The sequence below is a fragment of the Cherax quadricarinatus genome, chromosome 43 (genome assembly GCF_038502225.1).
Source record: "Cherax quadricarinatus isolate ZL_2023a chromosome 43, ASM3850222v1, whole genome shotgun sequence".
NCBI lineage: Eukaryota > Metazoa > Arthropoda > Malacostraca > Decapoda > Parastacidae > Cherax > Cherax quadricarinatus.
In genome coordinates, this window is record NC_091334.1 from 2,328,133 (window position 1) to 2,349,482 (window position 21,350).

At 36.8% G+C, this 21,350-nt stretch overlaps 1 protein-coding gene across 5 annotated transcripts in view; it reads left to right on the forward strand.

The window, feature by feature from the left end:
- The window catches only part of LOC128694359 (transmembrane protein 62), a 374,754-nt gene that overhangs the window by 174,368 nt on the left and 179,036 nt on the right, over positions 1 to 21,350 (forward strand). For all 5 annotated transcript variants that reach the window (XR_011393093.1, XM_070093499.1, XM_070093497.1 and 2 more), the window contains one exon: positions 19,344 to 19,455. Coding sequence is in view for 4 of the 5 variants with exons in the window: in XM_070093499.1 (XP_069949600.1) it covers positions 19,344 to 19,455 (112 nt within the window). In the remaining variant the exon portion in view is untranslated. The remainder of the gene's footprint in view (positions 1 to 19,343; positions 19,456 to 21,350) is intronic.

The following is a 21,350-nucleotide window of genomic DNA, read 5'->3' on the forward strand; positions in this document are numbered from 1 at the left end:
GATCAGCCGGGCTGTGGCTCGTACGTTGGTTTGCGTGCAGCCAGCAGCAACAGCCTGGTTGATCAGGCTCTGATCCACCAGGAGGCCTGGTCACAGACCGGGCCGCGGGGGCGTTGACCCCCGGAACTCTCTCCAGGTAAACTCCAGGTATTGTTATTGTAATTATTCTTTTGCATTAAACTTAATATTTCATGTGGTAAAAGTTTTTTTTTTTCATACTTTTGGGTGTCTTGCACAGATTAATTTGATTTCCATTATTTCTTATGGGGAAAATTGATTCGCTTTCCGATAATTTTGCTTTACGATGAGCTCTCAGAAACGGATTAATAACTTGAACCGGGGGTCCACTGTATGTCAAAAACTCTGGTGCATAAGCCATACTAGTATGGCCAAAACCCTGAAAGGGTTAAGAAATAAAGAATCTAACACAAAGTGGGAGTTATGATAGTTGCTTTCTCCTGATGACACTGTGCTTTTGGGAGATTCTGAAGAGAAGTTCCAGAGATTGGTGGATGAATTTTGAAGGGTTATATATCATAGGAAAGAGCAAAGTGATGAGGGTAACAAAAAATTTAGGTAATGAAAGATTGGATGTCAAATTGGGGGGAGGGAGAATGGAGGAAGTGAATGTATCCAGTTATTTGGGAGTAGACTTGTTAGTAGATGGGTCTATGAAAAATGAGGTGAATCATAGAATTGATAAGGGGAAAAAGGAGAGTGGCGCACTGAGGAGTCTGTAGAGACAAAGAATGTCATCCAATGAAGCAAAGAGCGGAGTGTATGAGAGTGTGGTATGCTAACGCTCTTCTGTGTGTGAAGCATTGGTGATGAATGTTGCAACAAGGAGATTAGGAGATGAGGGGAGGCAATGGAGATGTCATGTCTGATGGCAATGTACTGTGTGAATATAATGCAGAAAATCTGTAGTTTGGAGATTAGAAAGAGGTGTGGGAGTTTCCAAAAGTATTATCCAGAGGGCAGAGGAAGGGTTGTTGAGGTGGTTTGGTCATTTAGAGGAAGGAGCAAAATAGCATGACTTAGGGGGTGTTTAAATCTGTAGTGGAGGGGAGGAGGGGTAGGGGTCATCCTAAGAATTGATGGATGGAATAGGTAAGAGGTTTTGTGTGTAAGGAGCTTGGACATGCAGCAGGCATATGTGAGTGTGTTTGGAGTGAATGGAGATGAATGGTTTTTGGAACCTGATGAACTGTTTGAGTGTGAGCATGGTAATATTTTGTGAAGGGATTCAGGGAAACCAGTTAGCCAGATTTTAGTCATGGAGGTGGGAAGTACAATGCCTGCACTTTAAAGGAGGGGTTTGTGATATAGGCTGTTTGGAGTGACATGTAAACTGTTGTATCTGAGTGCCTCTGCAAAGACTGATTGTGTGTAAATGATGGTGAAAGTGTTTCTTTTCTGGGTCACCCTGCCTCGGTGGGAGATGGCCAGTGCGTTAAAAAAAAAAAAAATATGTATATATACAGTGGACCCTCGGTTTACGATATTATTTCATTCCAGAAGTATGTTCAGGTGCCAGTATTGACCGAATTTGTTCCCATAAGGAATATTGTGAATTAGATTAGTCCATTTCAGACCCCCAAACATACAAATACAAACGCACTTACATAAATACACTTACATAATTGGTCACATTGGGAGCTGATCGTAAACCGGGGGTCCACTGTATATATAAATATATACAGTAGGGCCCCACTTATACGGTGGGTTAGGTTCCAGGCTGTCGCCGGAAAGCAGACATCGCCGGAAGGCAGAATGCCATTTTTTTCCATTTATAAATGCATATAAATGCCAGACAACAGGTTTATACTAAATTATATTAGGTTAGTAATAGAACTAGGCATTATAAACACACAAAGTAAAACACATTCACAGTAAATTCATTACTTATGTTAAAGTATTTGTAATCTTAATGTAGGGAGAGAGGTGAGTAGTACTTATTTGTAGGAAGTCGGGTGCAGGTAGCCCAGGTGTAGGTAGCCCTGGCTCCCCGTCTCATACTTAATATACGATATTTAAAACATCCCAGAGAGGTAAAATACACATACAGTATACTCATTATTTACCTTAAAATATGTGTAGTCTTAATATAGGAAGAGAGGTGAGTAGTATTTATTTGTAGGAAGTCAGTGTATGTAGCCGGTAGGTGTAGCCCGCCTGGGCTACACCTACCGGCTACCTACACTGTGGCCCAGAGCCATATTATTAACATCAACATACTGTGTTCTCTGAATTTAATAATTTCTAACAACTACCTTTAGATGCCATCATAAACGAAGGTAGAATTAATGAATAGTTCATGCCGAAAATTGTAAACAAAAGCAGAGTGAGGGAGTGACTGGGCCAAACGCAGATTCATACACGTTTTCTCTGATGGCTGAACAGAGAAAACGTAATGTTGTCCCTCCACCCGGCTACCACACAGCTCCAGAAGTATTATTATCAGAGCACACATAAAATATGCAATAAATAACAAAAAAAGGCACAATACCGTGACTGGAATGATACACAAATAACCCGCACATAAAAGAGAGAAGCTTATGACGACGTTTCAGTCCGACTTGGACCATTTACAAAGTCACACACAGTGTGGCTTTGTAAATAGTCCAAGTCGGACCGAAACGTCGTCGTAAGCTTCTCTCTTTTATGTGCGGGTTATTTGTGTATATGCAATAAATGCCAGGCAATAAATTTACACTAACTTATATTAAGTTAGCAGTAGAAATAGGCATTAAAAATACAATAAAAGGTAAGATACACACAGAGTACATTTATTACTTACCTCTCACACATTATTTAATGTGTGATAGGTGAGTGGCAGGGTGTTTATTGAATAAAATCAGAATGGCACACCATCATCCTCTAACTTGGCACTTAAAGCAAGAGGCTTACGACTTCTCTTTTTATCACAGCTAACCTTAGGCGCCATCGTCAATGAGAGCCAACTAGTTAATGAAAGAGTATATGAGAGAGAGAACGAGATACAAAGTTGAGACAATGTAAGAACACAAACTGAACAGGTAGTGGACGATCATTTGGTCAGGCAAAATAAATGTGTATTAATATGTGTCTACTTTTAGTTCATTCACGTACGTTTGTAAGAGTTTGTAAAACATTTACCTCAATATTTTTTTTATTATAATAATAATTACCTCACAATACAAATACTCTTATATTGTGTACAAGTTAGTTCAGAATGAACAAACAGCAACACACCATTTTTAGAGTGAAAGAAGATAATAATAATAATAATAATAATATTATTATTATTATAATAAAAAGCACTAAACCCACAAGGGTCGTGAATTGCTATACAGAGAGTAAAGGCATATGAAAAGAATATTTTTCTACAGTTAGCCCCCAGCGTTTGACTAGAGAAAACGTAATTCTTCCGACTACCTACACAGCTGCTTTGTAAACAACTCTCATATTTACATCAATTTTTATTCTGTGAGTGTATGTATCATGTTTATATGCTATATAATGGGTTTCATATATAATTTTGAGGAAAATATCATAGATGGATTAATGAAAATGCCTATATTGATGTAAAATAAGACATTTAGTGTGCCCAAGAGTGATTATTATTACGTAGTATTGGGGCGTCATGAGTAGAGAGAGACTTAGCCATTTTAATGTGTACCTGCACACCAGCACAGTGTGTAAGTATATTTAGGTACAGGTACACATAAGTATAATTATCAGAGTACGTATAAAATATGCAGTAACTTTAAAACACTTGAAATTTTGGAAAGTTTCCTGACATAATAGATGTGGTCACGAAAAATGTAAACAAACCGGGTGGGAGGTGCCGTATTTGAAAGACCGCTTGCCGTATAGCAAATTTTGGTCATAATTTGACATGGCCGTATTAGCGGAACGCCATAAAGCGGGGCCTTACTGTATATATTTTTTTTTATCTCATCCCCTGCATGCATCAGCCAGCTACATGCCAAGGTATTGTCCAGTGTGGGTAGATTGGCGCATATATATATATATATATATATATATATATATATATATATATATATATATATATATATATATATATATATATATATATGCAAAACAACCACTCTGAAAGAATAGAGAAATTCCAAGCGCTTTCGTGACTACTCACATTAGTAGTGAGTAGTCACGAAAGCGCTTGGAATTTCTCTATTCTTTCAGAGTGGTTGTTTTGCATATTCTGAAATCACCTGTTTACTGTGATCTTATTGCATATATATATATATATATATATATATTATAATATATATATATATATGTATATATATATATATATGTATATATATATATATATATATATATATATATATATATACAGTGGACCCCCGGTTAACGATTTTAATCCGTGCAAGAGGGCTCATCGTTATGCGAAATAATCGTTATGCGAATGAATTTTCCCCATAAGAAATAATGGAAATAAAATTAATCCGTGCAAGACGCCCAAAAGTATGAAAAAAAATTTTTTTTACCACATGAAATGTTAATTTTAATACACACAAACTGAAAAAGGCATGCACAATTACATGACACTTACTTTTATTGAAGATCTGGTGATGATTGATGGGATGGGAGGAGGGGAGAGCATTATCTTCTTACTGTTTAGAAGGGGAATCCCCTTCCATTAGGACTTGAGGTAGCAAGTCCTTTTCTGGGGTTACTTCCCTTCTTCTTTTAATGCCACTAGGACCAGCTTGAGAGTCACTGGACCTCTGTCGCACAACAAATCTGTCCATAGAGCTCTGTACCTCCCGTTCCTTCAAGACTTTCCTAAAATGGGCCATAACATTGTCATTGAAATAGTCACCAGCACGGCTTGCAACAGCTGTGTCAGGGTGATTTTCATCTATAAAGGTTTGCAGTTCAACCCACTGTGCACACATTTCCTTAATCTTTGAAGTAGGCACAATGGATTCCACAACTGGCATAGGCTTCTCAGGGTTAGCCCCAAACCCTTCAAAATCTTTCTTAATTTCCATACTAATTCTCACCCTTTTTACCACAGGGTTGGCACTAGAAGCTTTCTTGGGGCCCATGGTCACTTATTTTCCAGAAACAGCACCGAAAACACTGTAATAATACGAAATATTCCGAGTGTATGCTTGGATGTTACCGCGGAGGCTGGCTGGTAAACAATGGGACGGCCGGCACATGTGAGGGCACATTGGACGCGTCTCGGACGAAAATCGGTATGCGGGTTTTTAATCGGTATGCGCGGCAAAAATTTTGCGATAAAAGTAATCGTTATGCGGAAAAATCGCTATGCGATGCCATCGTTATGCGGGGGTCCACTGTATATATATTATATATACATATATATATACATATATATATACATATATATATGCAAATATATATATATATATATATATATATATATATATATATATATATATATATATTATATATATATATATATTATATATATATATATATATATATATATATATATATATATATATATATATATATATATATATATATATATATATATATATATATATATATTATATATGCATATTCTGAAATCACCTGTTTACTGTCATCTTATTGCATATATATATATATATATATATATATATATATATATATATATATATATATATATATATATATATATATATATATATATATATATATATATATTTAATATATTATATCTTTTTTTTTTTTTTAACAAGTCGGCCGTCTCCCACCAAGGCAGGGTGACCCAAAAAAAGAAAGAAAATCCCCAAAAAGAAAATACTTTCATCATCATTCAACACTTTCACCTCACTCACACATAATCACTGTTTTTGCAGAGGTGCTCAGAACACAACAGCTTAGAAGCATATACCTATAAAGATACACAACATATCTATATATCAACTGAGTTTTCTTAGATTTTATCTTAATAGTTCTTGGTCTTATTACTTTTCCTTTTATATCCATGGTGAAGTGGAATAAGAATCTTTCCTCCGTAAGCCATGCGTGTTGTAAAAGTCAACTAAAATGCCGGGAACAATGGGCTAGTAACCCCTTTTCCTGTAAAGATTACTAAAAAGAATAAGAAGAAGAAAATTGTCAAAGTGGGAAGTCTGAATGTGCGTGGATGTTGTGCAAATGATAAGAAAGAGATGATTGTGGATGTTATGAATGAGAAGAAGCTGGATGTCCTGGCTTTAAGTGAAACGAAGCTGAAGGGGGTGGGAGAGTTTCAATGGAGAGGAATAAATGGGATTAGGTCAGGGGTTTCAAATAGAGTTAGAGCTAAAGAAGGAGTAGCAATAATGTTGAAGGATAAGCTATGACAGGAAAAGAGGGACTATAAATGTATTAATTCAAGGATTATGTGGAGTAAAATAAAGATTGGATGTGAAAAGTGGGTTATAGTAAGCGTGTATGCACCTGGAGAAGAGAGAAGTGTAGAGGAGAGAGAGAGATTTTGGAAAATGTTGAGTGAATGTGTGGGGAGTTTTGAATCAAGTGTGAGAGTAATGGTGGTTGGGGATTTCAATGCTAAAGTGGGTAAAAATGTTATGGAGGGAGTAGTAGGTAAATTTGAGGTGCCAGGGGTAAATGTAAATGGGGAGCCTTTAATTGAGCTATGTGTAGAAAGAGATTTGGTAATAAGTAATACATATTTTATGAAAAAGAGGATAAATAAATATACAAGGTATGATGTAGCATGTAATGAAAGTAGTTTGTTAGATTATGTATTGGTGGATAAAAGGTTGATGGGTAGGCTCCAGGATGTACATGTTTATAGAGGGGCAACTGATATATCGGATCATTATTTAGTTGTAGCTACAGTTAGAGTAAGAGGTAGATGGGAAAAGAGGAAGGTGGCAACAACAAGTAAGAGGGAGGTGAAAGTGTATAAACTAAGGGAGGAGGAAGTTCGGGGGAGATATAAGCGACTGTTGGCAGAAAGGTGGGCTAGTGCAAAGATGAGTAGTGGGGGGGTTGAAGAGGGTTGGAATAGTTTTGAAAATGCAGTATTAGAATGTGGGGCAGAAGTTTGTGGTTATAGGAGGGTGGGGGCAGGTGGAAAGAGGAGTGATTGGTGGAATGATGAAGTAAAGGGTGTGATAAAAGAGAAAAAAGTTAGCTTATGAGAGGTTTTTACAAAGCAGAAGTGTTACAAGAAAAGCAGAGTATATGGACAGTAAAAGAAAGGTGAAGAGAGTGGTGAGAGAGTGCAAAAGGAGAGCAGATTGTAGAGTGGGAGAGGCACTGTCAAGAAATTTTAATGAAAATAAGGAAAAATTTTTGAGTGAGTTAAACAAGTTAAGAAAGCCTAGGGAAAGTATGGATTTGTCAGTTAAAAACAGAGTAGGTTAGTTAGTAGATGGGGAGAGGGAGGTATTAGGTAGATGGTGAGAATATTTTGAGGAACTTTTAAATGTTGAGGAAGAAAGGGAGGTGGTAATTTCATGCACTGGTCAGGGAGGTATACCATCTTTTAGGAGTGAAGAGCAGAATGTAAGTGTGGTGGAGGTACGCGAGGCATTACGTAGAATGAAAGGGGGTAAAGCAGCTGGAACTGATGGGATCATGACAGAAATGTTAAAAGCAAGGGGGGATATAGTGTTGGAGTGGTTGGTACTTTTGTTTAATAAATGTATGAAAGAGGGGAAGGTACCTAGGGATTGGCGGAGAGCATGTATAGTCCCTTTATATAAAGGGAAAGGGGACAAAAGAGATTGTAAAAATTATAGAGGAATAAGTTTATTGAGTATACCAGGAAAAGTGTATGGTAGGGTTATAATTGAAAGAATTAGAGGTAAGACAGAATGTAGGATTGCAGATGAGCAAGGAGGTTTCAGAGTGGGTAGGGGATGTGTAGATCAAGTGTTTACATTGAAGCATATATGTGAACAGTATTTAGATAAAGGTAGGGAAGTTTTTATTGCATTTATGGATTTAGAAAAGGCATATGATAGATTGGATAGGGGAGCAATGTGGCAGATGTTGCAAGTATATGGAATAGGTGGTAAGTTACTAAATGCTGTAAAGAGTTTTTATGAGGATAGTGAGGCTCAGGTTAGGGTGTGTAGAAGAGAGGGAGACTACTTCCCGGTAAAAGTAGGTCTTAGACAGGGATGTGTAATGTCACCATGGTTGTTTAATATATTTATAGATGGGGTTGTAAAAGAAGTAAATGCTAGGGTGTTCGGGAGAGGGGTGGGATTAAATTATGAGGAATCAAATTCAAAATGGGAATTAACACAGTTACTTTTTGCTGATGATAGTGTGCTTATGGGAGATTCTAAAGAAAAATTGCAAAGGTTAGTGGATGAGTTTGGGAATGTGTGTAAAGGTAGAAAGTTGAAAGTGAACATAGAAAAGAGTAAGGTGATGAGGGTATCAAATGATTTAGATAAAGAAAAATTGGATATCAAATTGGGGAGGAGGAGTATGGAAGAAGTAAATGTTTTCAGATACTTGGGAGTTGACATGTCGGCAGATGGATTTATGAAGGATGAGGTTAATCATAGAATTGATGAGGGAAAAAAGGTGAGTGGTGCATTGAGGTATATGTGGAGTCAAAAAACGTTATCTATGTAGGCAAAGAAGGGAATGTATGAAAGTATAGTAGTACCAACACTCTTATATGGGTGTGAAGCTTGGGTGGTAAATGCAGCAGCGAGGAGACGGTTGGAGGCAGTGGAGATGTCCTGTCTAAGGGCAATGTGTGGTGTAAATATTATGCAGAAAATTCGGAGTGTGGAAATTAGGAAAAGGTGTGGAGTTAATAAAAGTATTAGTGAGAGGGCAGAAGAGGGGTTGTTGAGGTGGTTTGGTCATTTAGAGAGAATGGATCAAAGTAGAATGACATGGAAAGCATATAAATCTATAGGGGAAGGAAGGCGAGGTAGGGGTCGTCCTCGAAAGGGTTGGAGAGAGGGGGTAAAGGAGGTTTTGTGGGCAAGGGGCTTGGACTTCCAGCAAGCATGCATGAGCGTGTTAGATAGGAGTGAATGGAGACGAATGATACTTGGGACCTGACGATCTGTTGGAGTGTGAGCAGGGTAATATTTAGTGAAGGGATTCAGGGAAACCGGTTATTTTCATATAGTCTGACTTGAGTCCTGGAAATGGGAAGTACAATGCCTGCACTTTAAAGGAGGGGTTTGGGATATTGGCAGTTTGGAGGGATATGTTGTGTATCTTTATACATATATGCTTCTAAACTGTTGTATTCTGAGCACCTCTGCAAAAACAGTGATTATGTGCGAGTGTGGTGAAAGTGTTGAATGATGATGAAAGCATTTTCTTTTTGGGGATTTTCTTTCTTTTTTGGGTCACCCTGCCTCGGTGGGAGACGGCCAACTTGTTGAAAAAAAAAAATATAGATATGTATATATAGATATATATGTGTGTGAATATATGTATATATGATTTTATTTACATCACAGTTGTCAGGCTTTCACTTGTGTCCAGTTTCATTCATGAACGTGTGTATTCAGCAGTAGTTAGCCATCAAACTGATTGTCAGGTTTCTGTGACATTTGTTCTCCATGATAGTTATGTCTTTGTGAAGTAGCTCAACTTTGGGTTCTTTTTTATGTGTTGGAGCAATGCTAAGTTCAGATTTGAATTCAATGTTAAAAAAAATTGTTTGAAGCACATTTTAAAACATTACCTGGAGTTTACCTGGAGAGAGTTCTGGGGGTCAACGCCCCTGCGGCCCGGTCTGTGACCAGGCCTCCTGGTGGATCAGAGCCTGATCAACCAGGCTGTTACTGCTGGCTGCATGCAAACCAGCGTACGAGCCACAGCCCGGCTGATCAGGAACCGACTTTAGGTGCTTGTCCAGTGCCAGCTTGAAGACTGCCAGGGGTCTGTTGGTAATCCCCCTTATGTATGCTGGGAGGCAGTTGAACAGTCTCGGGCCCCTGACACTTATTGTATGGTCTCTTAACGTGCTAGTGACATCCCTGCTTTTCATTGTGCGGGATGTTGCATCGTCTGCCAAGTCTTTTCCTTTCGTAGTGAGTGATTTTCGTGTGCAAGTTCGGTACTAGTCCCTCTAGGATTTTCCAAGTGTATATAATCATGTATCTCTCCTGCCTACGTTCCAGGGAATACAGGTTCAAGAACCTCAAGCGCTCCCAGTAATTGAGGTGTTACAACTCCGTTATGCGCGCCGTGAAGGTTCTCTGCACATTTTCTAGGTCAGCAATTTCACCTGCCTTGAAAGGTGCTGTTAGTGTGCAGCAATATTCCATCCTAGATAGAACTTGTTGCCCAGTGTAATTACACCTACCATCTGACTTATGACCTGCTCGATGTACGTCCACTCAACTTAAGACTGTGCATCTTGCAGCTGGGTTGGGCTGGCTGATGCATACTGATGTACAATATTTGACGATACTCGCTGCGGCAGTGCACCATGCAGGCAGCATCAGTTTGTTACCCTGCCCTATCAGCAGCATCATACTGTATTAACTGTACTAACTGGACAGTAAATTTCACCATTGTCCCTAATAGGAAGTCTGAATCTTGCACTGGAGAGTTTAGCAAGAAAGGCTCTCAAACTCTTTGTTTTCACTGTTGCACATAAACCTGTCTGTATCTGTCTGCCTGTATAGCTGTCTCTGTCTGTCTAGATCTGTCTGCTTATCTTTCTTTGTCTTTCTGTGTGTGTGTGTGTGTCTTTCTGTCTACCTGTGTGTCTGTCTTTCCGTCTCCTTGTCTCTCTGCGTCAGAGTGCTGCTCATGAACCAACAGGTATTACACACGAAGCAGAGTTGTCACATCTTCAATATGATGTTAATATCAGCTCTATGGCTTATTTATCTATCACAATTCATCTAACATAATAAACAATATAAATAACATAAAAACCTGATGTACACTCTAGAATGAATAAAATATGAACTTAACTGCTTTAAAGTCCACATCTTGCACTTGTGCTAGTGTGCAGATACACATTAAAATCACTAAGAGTGTGTTATTGGTCTTGAAAATGCGATATTGATAATGATAATAACATAATAATAATCACTCTGAGGTGCATTAACCCTTTGAGGGTCCGTTCCGTAGATCTACGGCTTTACGTTCAGGGTCCAAACCGTAGATCTACGTCATGAGCTCAGCTCACTCTGATAAACTGTGAGTGGTACATTTGGGCCTAGATATGACAGAATACATCTATGTGGTATGTGTGCACCACATAAAACAGATCCTGCAGCACGCTATGTATAATGAGAGAAAAAAACTGAAATCATGATATTTCGATTAAAACAGCGACTTTGCAGTGTTTTTTCGTATGTTTTTATAGTTCTATTTGCGACTTCTTGGTCTCATTTGATAGAATGGAAGACATATTACAGAAGTAGAGATGATTTTGATTGGTTTTAGCACTGGAAATGGCTTGAAACTGAGCTCAAAGTAGCAGAAATGTTAAATTTTTGCCGATATTCAAGAGTAAACAAACGACCTCACACGTCTAATACACGCCAGCTGGTGGGTCTAAAATGCATTCACAAATATGGTGATATTTATACAATTATTACATTATTGCATAACAGTAAATCTTCTATTTTTTGGTGTGAATAAAAATTCATTGTGTGAATAAAAAATCAAAATGGAATTTATTTGTAAAGCCTCAAGATGTAACTAATGAACAGAGGAAATGTTAGTTTAGTTTCAGGAATACCTACATTGTTTATTCTGGACCCTATTTTGAAATTGGAATATTTTGAACTTTGTGTTAAATTGACCAAATTAACAAATTCAGATCACTTTAATTTGTAGTTGAAACAGTTGACTTGGCGATTTCTTGTGCTCAATCGATAGAATAGAAGTAATGCTAGTGAAAAAGCTAAGAATTTGGTTGACTGGAATAATGTAATTGGCCTAAAATGGGAGTCAAAGTCGGCAAAATCGCAGATTCGTAAATATCGCTGACACATCAAAATTCGCGAGAGCATAATTTCGTCAATTTTCCATCAAATTTCGTACTTTTTGTTTTATTACCCTCACAAAAAGATTCTCTACCATTTCATAAGAAAAAATAACATTTTTTTTTTTGAAAATTTTTGGACACTGGGGCACCACTTCAGATTTGGGTCTTGGACCCTGAAGGGGTTAAATGTGTATAAAATGCTAATATAGACATTTTGCTTAATCCTTCTATGATTTTTTTCAAAATTATGCAATAAACATGCTATGTAACATACAAACATATAAATAAACATAAATATGGGATGTTTTTCCAGTCGGCTTGACAGTGAACAAAAACAATTCATGCCCATGCTGGTAACAACAACAACAACTAGTTTGTTTACAAAACTCACGAACCTTCTACACTCTTATTCTCTCTCTCGTTTATTCATTTAATCTTGTTTACTCACCTCTCACTCTACATTAAGACTACAGATATTTTAAGGTAAGTAATGAGTGAACACTATTATTATTATATTTTAATAATAATATTATTAATAATAATATTAGTACACCTACCATCCGACTTACGATCTGCTCGACATACGACGACTCGACTTACAACCATGTTTTTTATGCCAAATTTCTGGGAAATAAACAAGTGTTTGTGTTGTACACAGTGCTTATCCTAAACCTTATAAAATACAGGTGTCCCTCAACATTCGCGAGGGTTAGGGGATCAAGAGCCTCGCAAATGTTGAAAAACCGTGAATGTTTGGTGCCCCAATATATTGTAGGGAAATATAATACAATACTGCTTAACTTGTTGAACCATGAACAATCATAAAATACATGAAAACGTCGTAAGTTGTACTAAATATATACATGTTATGCTTTAATAACATGTATGTTATTAAATACCACAGACTCCACCACTGCCTCCACCACTTCCTCAACCAATGCGAGTCCCTACTACCCTCCCTCCGACCCCCGCAACTGGCAGCCAGCCCTCCCACCACTCAGTGTGGTGAGTGTTTTGTTTGTTCATTATTTGCTATTAAACTACAGTATAAATAATGTAAACACATTCATGACTGCATATTGGAATGGCTATTTGGACAGGTATTGGACGGTGACATCATGTGTTTACTCTTGAACACAGCAAAGAATCAAACATTTCTGCTACTGCTAAAATAACAATAGTAATAATAATAATAATAATAATAATAATAATAATAATAATAATACAATATAATTGAAGAAGGAAATTGTACAAGAATATGAGGGAATGGTTGACACATCGTCAGTGTGGCTTTGTTTATGCTGGAGTGAACATTAGTCTCCCTGCTCTTCCAAACATTTCACAATAATTCAGCGGTTGAGGCAGTGGTAGAGGCAGTGATAGAGACAGTGATAGAGACAGTGATAGAGACAGTGATAGAGACAGTGATAGAGACAGTGATAGAGGCAGTGGGTGAGGCAGTGGTATTTACTAACATATAACATTTATAATAATAATAATAAATGTTATTCATAATGTACTATTATTATTTATAACATATATGTTAGTAAATATCACTGCCTCTACCACTGCCTCTACCACTGCCTCTACCACTGCCTCTACCACTGCCTCTACCACTGCCTCTACCACTGCCTCTACCACTGCCTCTATCACTGCCTCTACCACTGCCTCTATCACTGCCTCTACCACTGCCTCTACCACTGCCTCTATCGCTGCCTCTATCGCTGCCTCTACCACTGCCTCTACCACTGCCTCTATCGCTGCCTCTACCACTGCCTCTATCGCTGCCTCTACCACTGCCTCTACCACTGCCTCTACCACTGCCTCTACCACTGCCTCTACCACTCCAGTCACACTCAATCTACAAGCACCAAACAATGAATTAATGTGAAATGTTTGGAAGAGCAGGGAGACTAATGTTCACTCCAGCATAAACAAAGCCACACTGACGATGTGTCAACCATTCCCTCGTATTTTTGTACAATTTCCTTCTTCAATTATATCGTATTATTATTATTATTATTATTATTATTATTATTATTATTTATTATTATTATTATTATTATTATTATTATTATTATTATTATTATTATTATTACTATTGTTATTATTAGCAGTAGCAGAAATGTTTGATTCTTTGCTGTGTTCAAGAGTAAACACATGATGTCACCGTCCAATACCTGTCCAAATAGCCATTCCAATATGCAGTCATGAATGTGTTTACATTATTTATACTGTAGTTTAATAGTAAATAATGAACAAACAAAACACTCACCACACTGAGTGGTGGGAGGGCTGGCTGCCAGTTGCGGGGGTCGGAGGGAGGGTAGTAGGGACTCGCAGGTGGCGGGAAACTTGAATATGATTTGACGGCTGGGAATTTGGTGGCTGGGAATTTGGCGGTTGGGAATTCGCGAATGTGTGAAGCCCGCGAAAGCTGAAAACGTGAATGTTGAGGGAGACCTGTACAGTACTAACAGCATAAAAAGTAAAGTAAAACATGAAATACCAAAATAAAACAATAAAATAAGGTCATTACTAAAATGTTTTGTTGATATTCAGTAGTAAAGTTCTACTTACGTCCATTTCGACTTACGACCGGTTTCTCGGAACTGAACTCGGTCGTAAGTCGGATGGTAGGTGTACGTACATATTATTGTAATAATAATAATCATAATAATTATTTATTTATTTATTTATTTAGTAATTTGTGCATACATACAGAGGTACAAAAAAATACAGGTGAGAGCAGCATGCCAAAGCCACTTATATGCATAGCATTACGGGCTGGCTTAAAATTAACTTAACATTAACTAAGCAATGATGAAATCAGTGATAAGACATTATTGTAAACAGATAACTATAAAGCACAGGTCATATGGTTGAATGCATTGCTGTACATTCAGTAGAATGGAATATTCTGTTAGGTAGTGTATTTAAAAAATAACAAAATTAGATTGGGTCCTAGGTTTAACATTTATGTGATATAATTGTGAGAAACATTTAGGATATACAATTTATAAGGTTCAGTTATTCAGTATTTATTTGGTTTTGGGTGAGTAAGTGATCTTTGAGAAGAGACTTGAATTTATGAACAGATAGTGTTTCTTTTATATTTACAGGTAATGAATTCCAGATTTTAGGGCCTTTTATGTGCATTGAGTTTTTGCATAGCGTGAGATGGACACGAGGAACATCAAAGAGTGATCTGTGCCTTGTGTTATGGTCATGTGTTCTGTTGAGGTTGGCAAGGAGATGTTTGAGGGGAGGGTTAATTTTTTGTATATAAAGGGTGGTAAGGTATTTAAATCTCCTGCCTTGTTTTTTTAGTGCGTTGATAATAAGGGAGACTTCGTATGGGTTAGTCGGAGCTAGGAACAGTGTGTTCGGGTAGTTGCCAGTGAGGTAGTCATTTGGTGGGGTATCTGAGCTTGGGATTTTATTGGCAAGGTTTTGTCCTATAGTGGAGAAGAAATCATTGAGTCTGTTTGCTGTTTCTGTTGGTGGGAGTTGGGGTTCATCTGATTTTGCTAATTTTATTTCGCTATTTCGTGATATATTTTTTGTTCCCAGAATTTCTGATAGGGTTTTCCAGGTCTTTTTTATATCACCTCATAAGTTGGATAATCTGTTCTCATAATACAATTTTTTTGCCCTTCTTATCAGGCTGGTTAGGATTGACGAGTAACGTTTTGTTTGGTCTCTGGTTATGTGACCCATTCTGTACTGTTTTTCATATCGGTGTTTTGTATTTATGGATTTGAGAATGCTGGGTGTTAGCCAGGGACTGTTCAGTCTCTTAGCTGTCATCTGTTTAGTTTTTTTAGGGCAGTGCTTGTTATAGAGGTATTGGGTCTTTTTTAGAAAATTATTAAAACATTCGTCAATATCTGTATAGATTTCTAGCTCAGTGTGCCAGTCAATGTTTGTTACTGCTGTTGTGAAGTTATTAATGGCTGCCTCATTGTGAAGTCTGAAGGTGACTTTAGTAGTGTCTTGGGGTAATTTACCAAGAGTTGTTATGAGGAAAGTAGGGTAGTGGTCTGTGGTATTATCTGTAATTATGCCTGATTTTAAAGGGGATATGGTGTTGGTCCAGATGTGGTTAAGTAGGGAAACACTAGTCTCCGTAACTCTTGTAGGTTTTGTTACTGTTGGTAGCAACATGCAGTTACTCATTGTGTTTGTGAATTCAGTAACGTGTGGGTCCTGGTCTTGCAGGAGATTTATATTGAAGTCACCTGAGAGTAGTAAGTGATCTTTGTTCATGCGTGCATCAGTTATCATACTTCCTAGGTTTTGACTAAATTGGCTAATGTTTGATTGTGGAACTCTGTAGATGTTTATCACTGTGAGAGGTTTTTGTAGGTATTTGGATTTGAATTTAGTTATTATATATTCCCCATGTTCATCCCTTGTGCAAGTATTAGTGATACATTCTAGTTGGTCTGAGTAGTATATAGCTGTGCCACCCCCTTGTTGGTCTGGCCTACAGTTGTGTATGGCTGTGTAACCAGGAATGGCATAGACATCTGTAGTATCAGGCTTTAGCCAGGTTTCAGTTAGTGTAATGATGGACATATTGGCATGCAAGGAATTTAGTAATGCTATGAGGTCATCGTAATGCTTGCTTAAAGATCTGATATTGTAGTTAAAGATAGTTATGTTGTTGTTGGCTCTGAGAAGTGCCTTTGATTGTTCTGCTGTGTAGTAATTACAGTAACTGTTTGATTCATTTAAGTCATTAAATAAGAGGTTGGTATCAGGATCAATGCTTGTAATCATAAGATTTGTAGTGAATCTAGAGTTAGAATTAAGTATAAAACAAAGTAAATATTCTAAAGCTAAAAAATAGCACCTGAATTATTTAACAAATGTAAAAATAATGAGCTAAGGTAGTTTTTTTAAAGCTAAAATAAAGGAGACAATATAAAAGGGACTAAAATAATTTGTGGTGAACAAATAAAGTGATGATCAAATAATGGAGCTTGGGAATATGATAGTAGGTAGTACTTTAAAGGTAATTCTTTAAAGTTAGAATTATAATATAAAATTATAATATAAAAGGGACTAATATAAGTTGTGGTGAACAATAAAGTGGTAATCAAATAAATGAGCTTTGGAATATAATGGCAAAATAGTGAACTTATTACACTTTAGCACCTGAGAATAGCACCTTGATTATTTTAATAATTATTAATATATGATCTAAGGTAGTTATATAAAGCTAAAATAAAGGAAAAAAAATATAAGGGACTAAAATTAAGTAATGGTAAACAAAGTTAAATGGACAGATAGTCACTATGAAATAATATTGGTTTAGGAGTAAGATCTGATTTATAATATTAAATAAGTTGAGCAGTTTATTGCACAATAAAAAGTAAAAAAAAATGAGGTAGTTGGTACTTGCTAGCAAAAGATAGTTTTGGTACTTGCAAAAAGTAATTGGAATATACACTAATTGCACACACAATAAAAAGTGACTAAAAAAAACAAGTAGTGGTAAACAAAATTAAATGGACAGGTAAGAACAATGAATAATATTAATTTGGAGTAAGATTTGACTTGTAACACAAAATTATGAGCAATTAATAGCAGTAAGAAGAAGTATAAAGTATTGGAGGTAGTTAGCATCAGCTAGTGATGAAAAAAAATAATAAAAATAATAATGCACAATATAATAGTAACGTACACTATATGCACCACACGTATATATGTATTAAGGGCACTTATCTAATCTGTTACAGAAATGTCAGCTTTTCTAAGGAAGGTAGAGAAATCATGTTCGTTTGAGATGGTATATTGTTGTCCTGTTGATGTTTTCCTTACTAGTATTTTCCCATCTCGCGTGAAACACTGATGTATTTTGTTTTCCTGTTTAAGTTTTCTCAGCCTGAACAGAAGGTTTTGACGTTTTCTTGTTAGACACTCATTTATGTACACTCCATTTTTCATTGTAATTGCTGATTTAATTAGGTCCTTAATTTTATCGTATGAATGAAGTCGGATCATTATACTGTGTTTACTTTCTGGTTTTCCTAGCAAACGTGTTTCTTTGATTTCATTGTTTTGCACGATGACTTGTACGTGGTCCTGTATTATCCTGACAGCAGTTTCTTTGCACTGTGCTTGGGTTATGTCACTTGGAATGTGTGGACTGTTTATTATAACTGCATCAGACAACTTATCTTGTTCAGTTTTGTCGTCTTGGAAATCAAGGTACATGTATTCATTTAGTCGAGTGTGCATGTTCTGATTCCAGTCCTTGATTGCTTCTTCAACCTTCATATTTATTGTAGTTATTTGTTCAGTGTGACTGTCTATAGCTGCTTATTATTATTATTATTAATTTAGGAAACTGGAGTGCTTTGTCTGGATTTTTTGGGTTATCCTAGGTAATTTACACTTACGTGTACCTGTGAGAGAGAGAGACAGAGATAAACAGATACAGATGGAGAGACAGCCAAATTCAGTCAGAAAGGCAGCCACCCACCCACCCACACGACCGGCCTGCTAGCCAGCCAGCCAGCTGAATACGTATTACACATGTTCCAGAGTCATTTCTCTTTACTTAGGGCATAGGTTATAGGACATTCTGGCAGGATGACACTACCAATGGTATTCTCCCATTCCACTGTGTGGACAATACTTAAAGATAACAGTAACATATGATACTGTATGAGACGTAAAATTTACAATGCAGTCCACTACCATGTATACATAATATACATTACATAAATGATTAAAATATATCAATAGTACATTATGGTAAAAAAAATGAAATAATGATTGTACATTACATTACAGTACTATATAGGTAGTTTATATAGCAAAGGTTTGACATTATGCCATACCCAGTATGTTGGCAATTTTTAAAAGTTCGACTTGCGTCCATTTTGACTTACGACCAGTTGGTCAGAACCAAGCTCGGTCGTAAGTCGGATGGCACTTGTATCAGTTTACCAACTACAGTTACTGCTGCTTTGTGTTGCAATATTAGAAGCCAGGGATAAATCGAGAATTAATGGTAATAAGAAAAAAAATAGTTTAGCAGAAATGAAGGACATAGTTAAAGGATAAAGCATTAAGAAAATATATTGAAAGGTTAATAGTTATACAACTCCAATGAGTTTTATTTTGAGGGAAGGTAGTACAATACTGGTTGCTTTTAGCCTGTAAATTCACTTCTTTAGGTTAGGTAAGATTCATCAGAAAACAGGGCAAGTGTTTCCTGATGTGGGTCTTAGTCATATGATGGCCCACTATTAGAGCTTTTGGTCATCTAACCGAGGCCTTCTGCTGGCTTCGTTTGAAAAAGAAAAGTGTTGACAAAGTGGAGAAACATCATTGTTAGGTCAGTGGTGGATGTAGTTGACCTTTTCTTCTCTTAGTAATTAAAGTTAATCAATTTCAACTTCTGCAGATATCTGACCTTCACCTGAGTGTGTTTCAAGATGCTACAAGAGCAACTCAGTTCCAAGAGTTTTGCCTCACCACTGTTGATGCCATCAGACCTGCTGTTGTTCTTGCCTCTGGTCAGTGGTATAATTTATCTATTGTTATATATAATATTTTCAGCTGTAGGAATGGTGTCCCATCTTTAGCACTTAATCTTTGATAAAATTTTTAAGGTTCCCAGTATTTGTGTAACTTAAATATCTCCTTTCATATACCATTCCCTTGCATCTGAAGAAAAGGTTTTTAGTATTCTTAGGTAGCTCTTCTTCTTTAGTTTATAATTATGGCTTTTTGTGCTACCTGTTGATAGGGTTGGAATGACTATTTTGAGAATTGCTGGGAAGGTGGAGGATTCGATGGATTTGTTCGTGTTGCAATTATTGGTGACAGTACTTGTGAACCTTTTTTGTACATAAAAGGTGGTAAGTTGTTTATGTCTCCTGCCTTGTTTTTAAGTGTGTTGATGAGTGAGACTTCTGTTTGGTTTGGGTTAGGAATAGTGTATTCAGGTAGGTGACAGTGAGGTAGCCTGATGGACGGGTGTTTCAGCTTGGGATTTTGCTTGCCAGATTCTTTCCTATGATGAAGAAAGCATCGAGTCTGTTTACTGTTTCAGTTGGTGGGAGTAGGGGTTCGTCTGATTTTGTTAATTTGATTTTTTGTTTTTGGGTATCTTTTTAGTTCTTAGAATGTCGGATAGGGTTTTCCAGGTCTTTTTCATATCACTTTTTTTATGTTATGTAATTGTTTCCAGAATACAATTTTTTTAACCTTCTTATGAGGCTGGTAAGGATTGACAAGTAACGTTTAGAATGGTCTCTAGTTATTAGACCCATTCTGTACTGTTTTTCATATAGGTGCTTTGTGTTAATGGATTTAACCCTTTCAGGGTCCGTCCCGTAGATCTACGGCTTTACGTTCAGGGTCCAAACTGTAGATCTACGTCATGAGCTCAGCTCCCTCTGATAAACTGTGAGTGGTGCATTTTGGCCTAGATATGAGAGAATACATCTATGTGGTATGTGTGCACCACATAAAACAAATCCTGCAACACACTGTGTATAATGAGAGAAAAAACTGAATCCATGATTTTCAATTAAAACAGCGACTTTGCAGTGTTTTTTCGTATGTTTTTTATAGTTGTATTTGCGATTTCTTGGTCTCATTTGATAGAATGGAAGACATATTACAGGAATAGAGATGATTTTGATTGGTTTTAGCACTGGAAATGGCTTGAAACTGAGCTCAAAGTAGCGGAAATGTTAAATTTTTGCCGATGTTCAAGAGTAAACAAACGATCTCACACGTCTAATACATGCCAGCTGGTGGGTCTAATATACATTCACAAATATGGTGGTGATATTTATACAATTATTACAATATTGCATAACAGTAAATCTATTTTTTGGTGTGAATAAAAATTCATTATGTGAATAAAAAATCAAAATGGAATTTATTTGTAAAGCCTCAAAATGTAACTAATGAACAGAGGAAATGTTAGTTTAGTGCCAGGAATACCTACATTGTTTATTCTGGACCCTATTTTGAAATTGGAATATATTGAACTTTGTGTTAACCCTTTGACTGTCGCGGCCGTATATATACGTTTGCGAGGTACCGTGTTTGACGTATATATACTCATAAATTCTAGCGGCTTCAAATCAGGCAGGAGAAAGCTAGTAGGCCCACATGTGAGAGAATGGGTCTGTGTGGTCGGTGTGCACCACATAAAAAAAATCCTGGAGCACGCAGTGCATAATGAGAAAAAAAAAACTCCGACCGTTTTTTTTAATTAAAATGCCAACTTTGTGGTCTATTTTCGTATAGTATTTGTGGTTGTATTCTCGTTTTCTTGGTCTCATTTGATAGAATGGAAACTATTTTATAGAAATGGAGGTGATTTTGATTAATTTTACTATAAAAAGAACCTGGAAATGGAGCACAAAGTACAGGAAATGTTTGATTTTTGCCG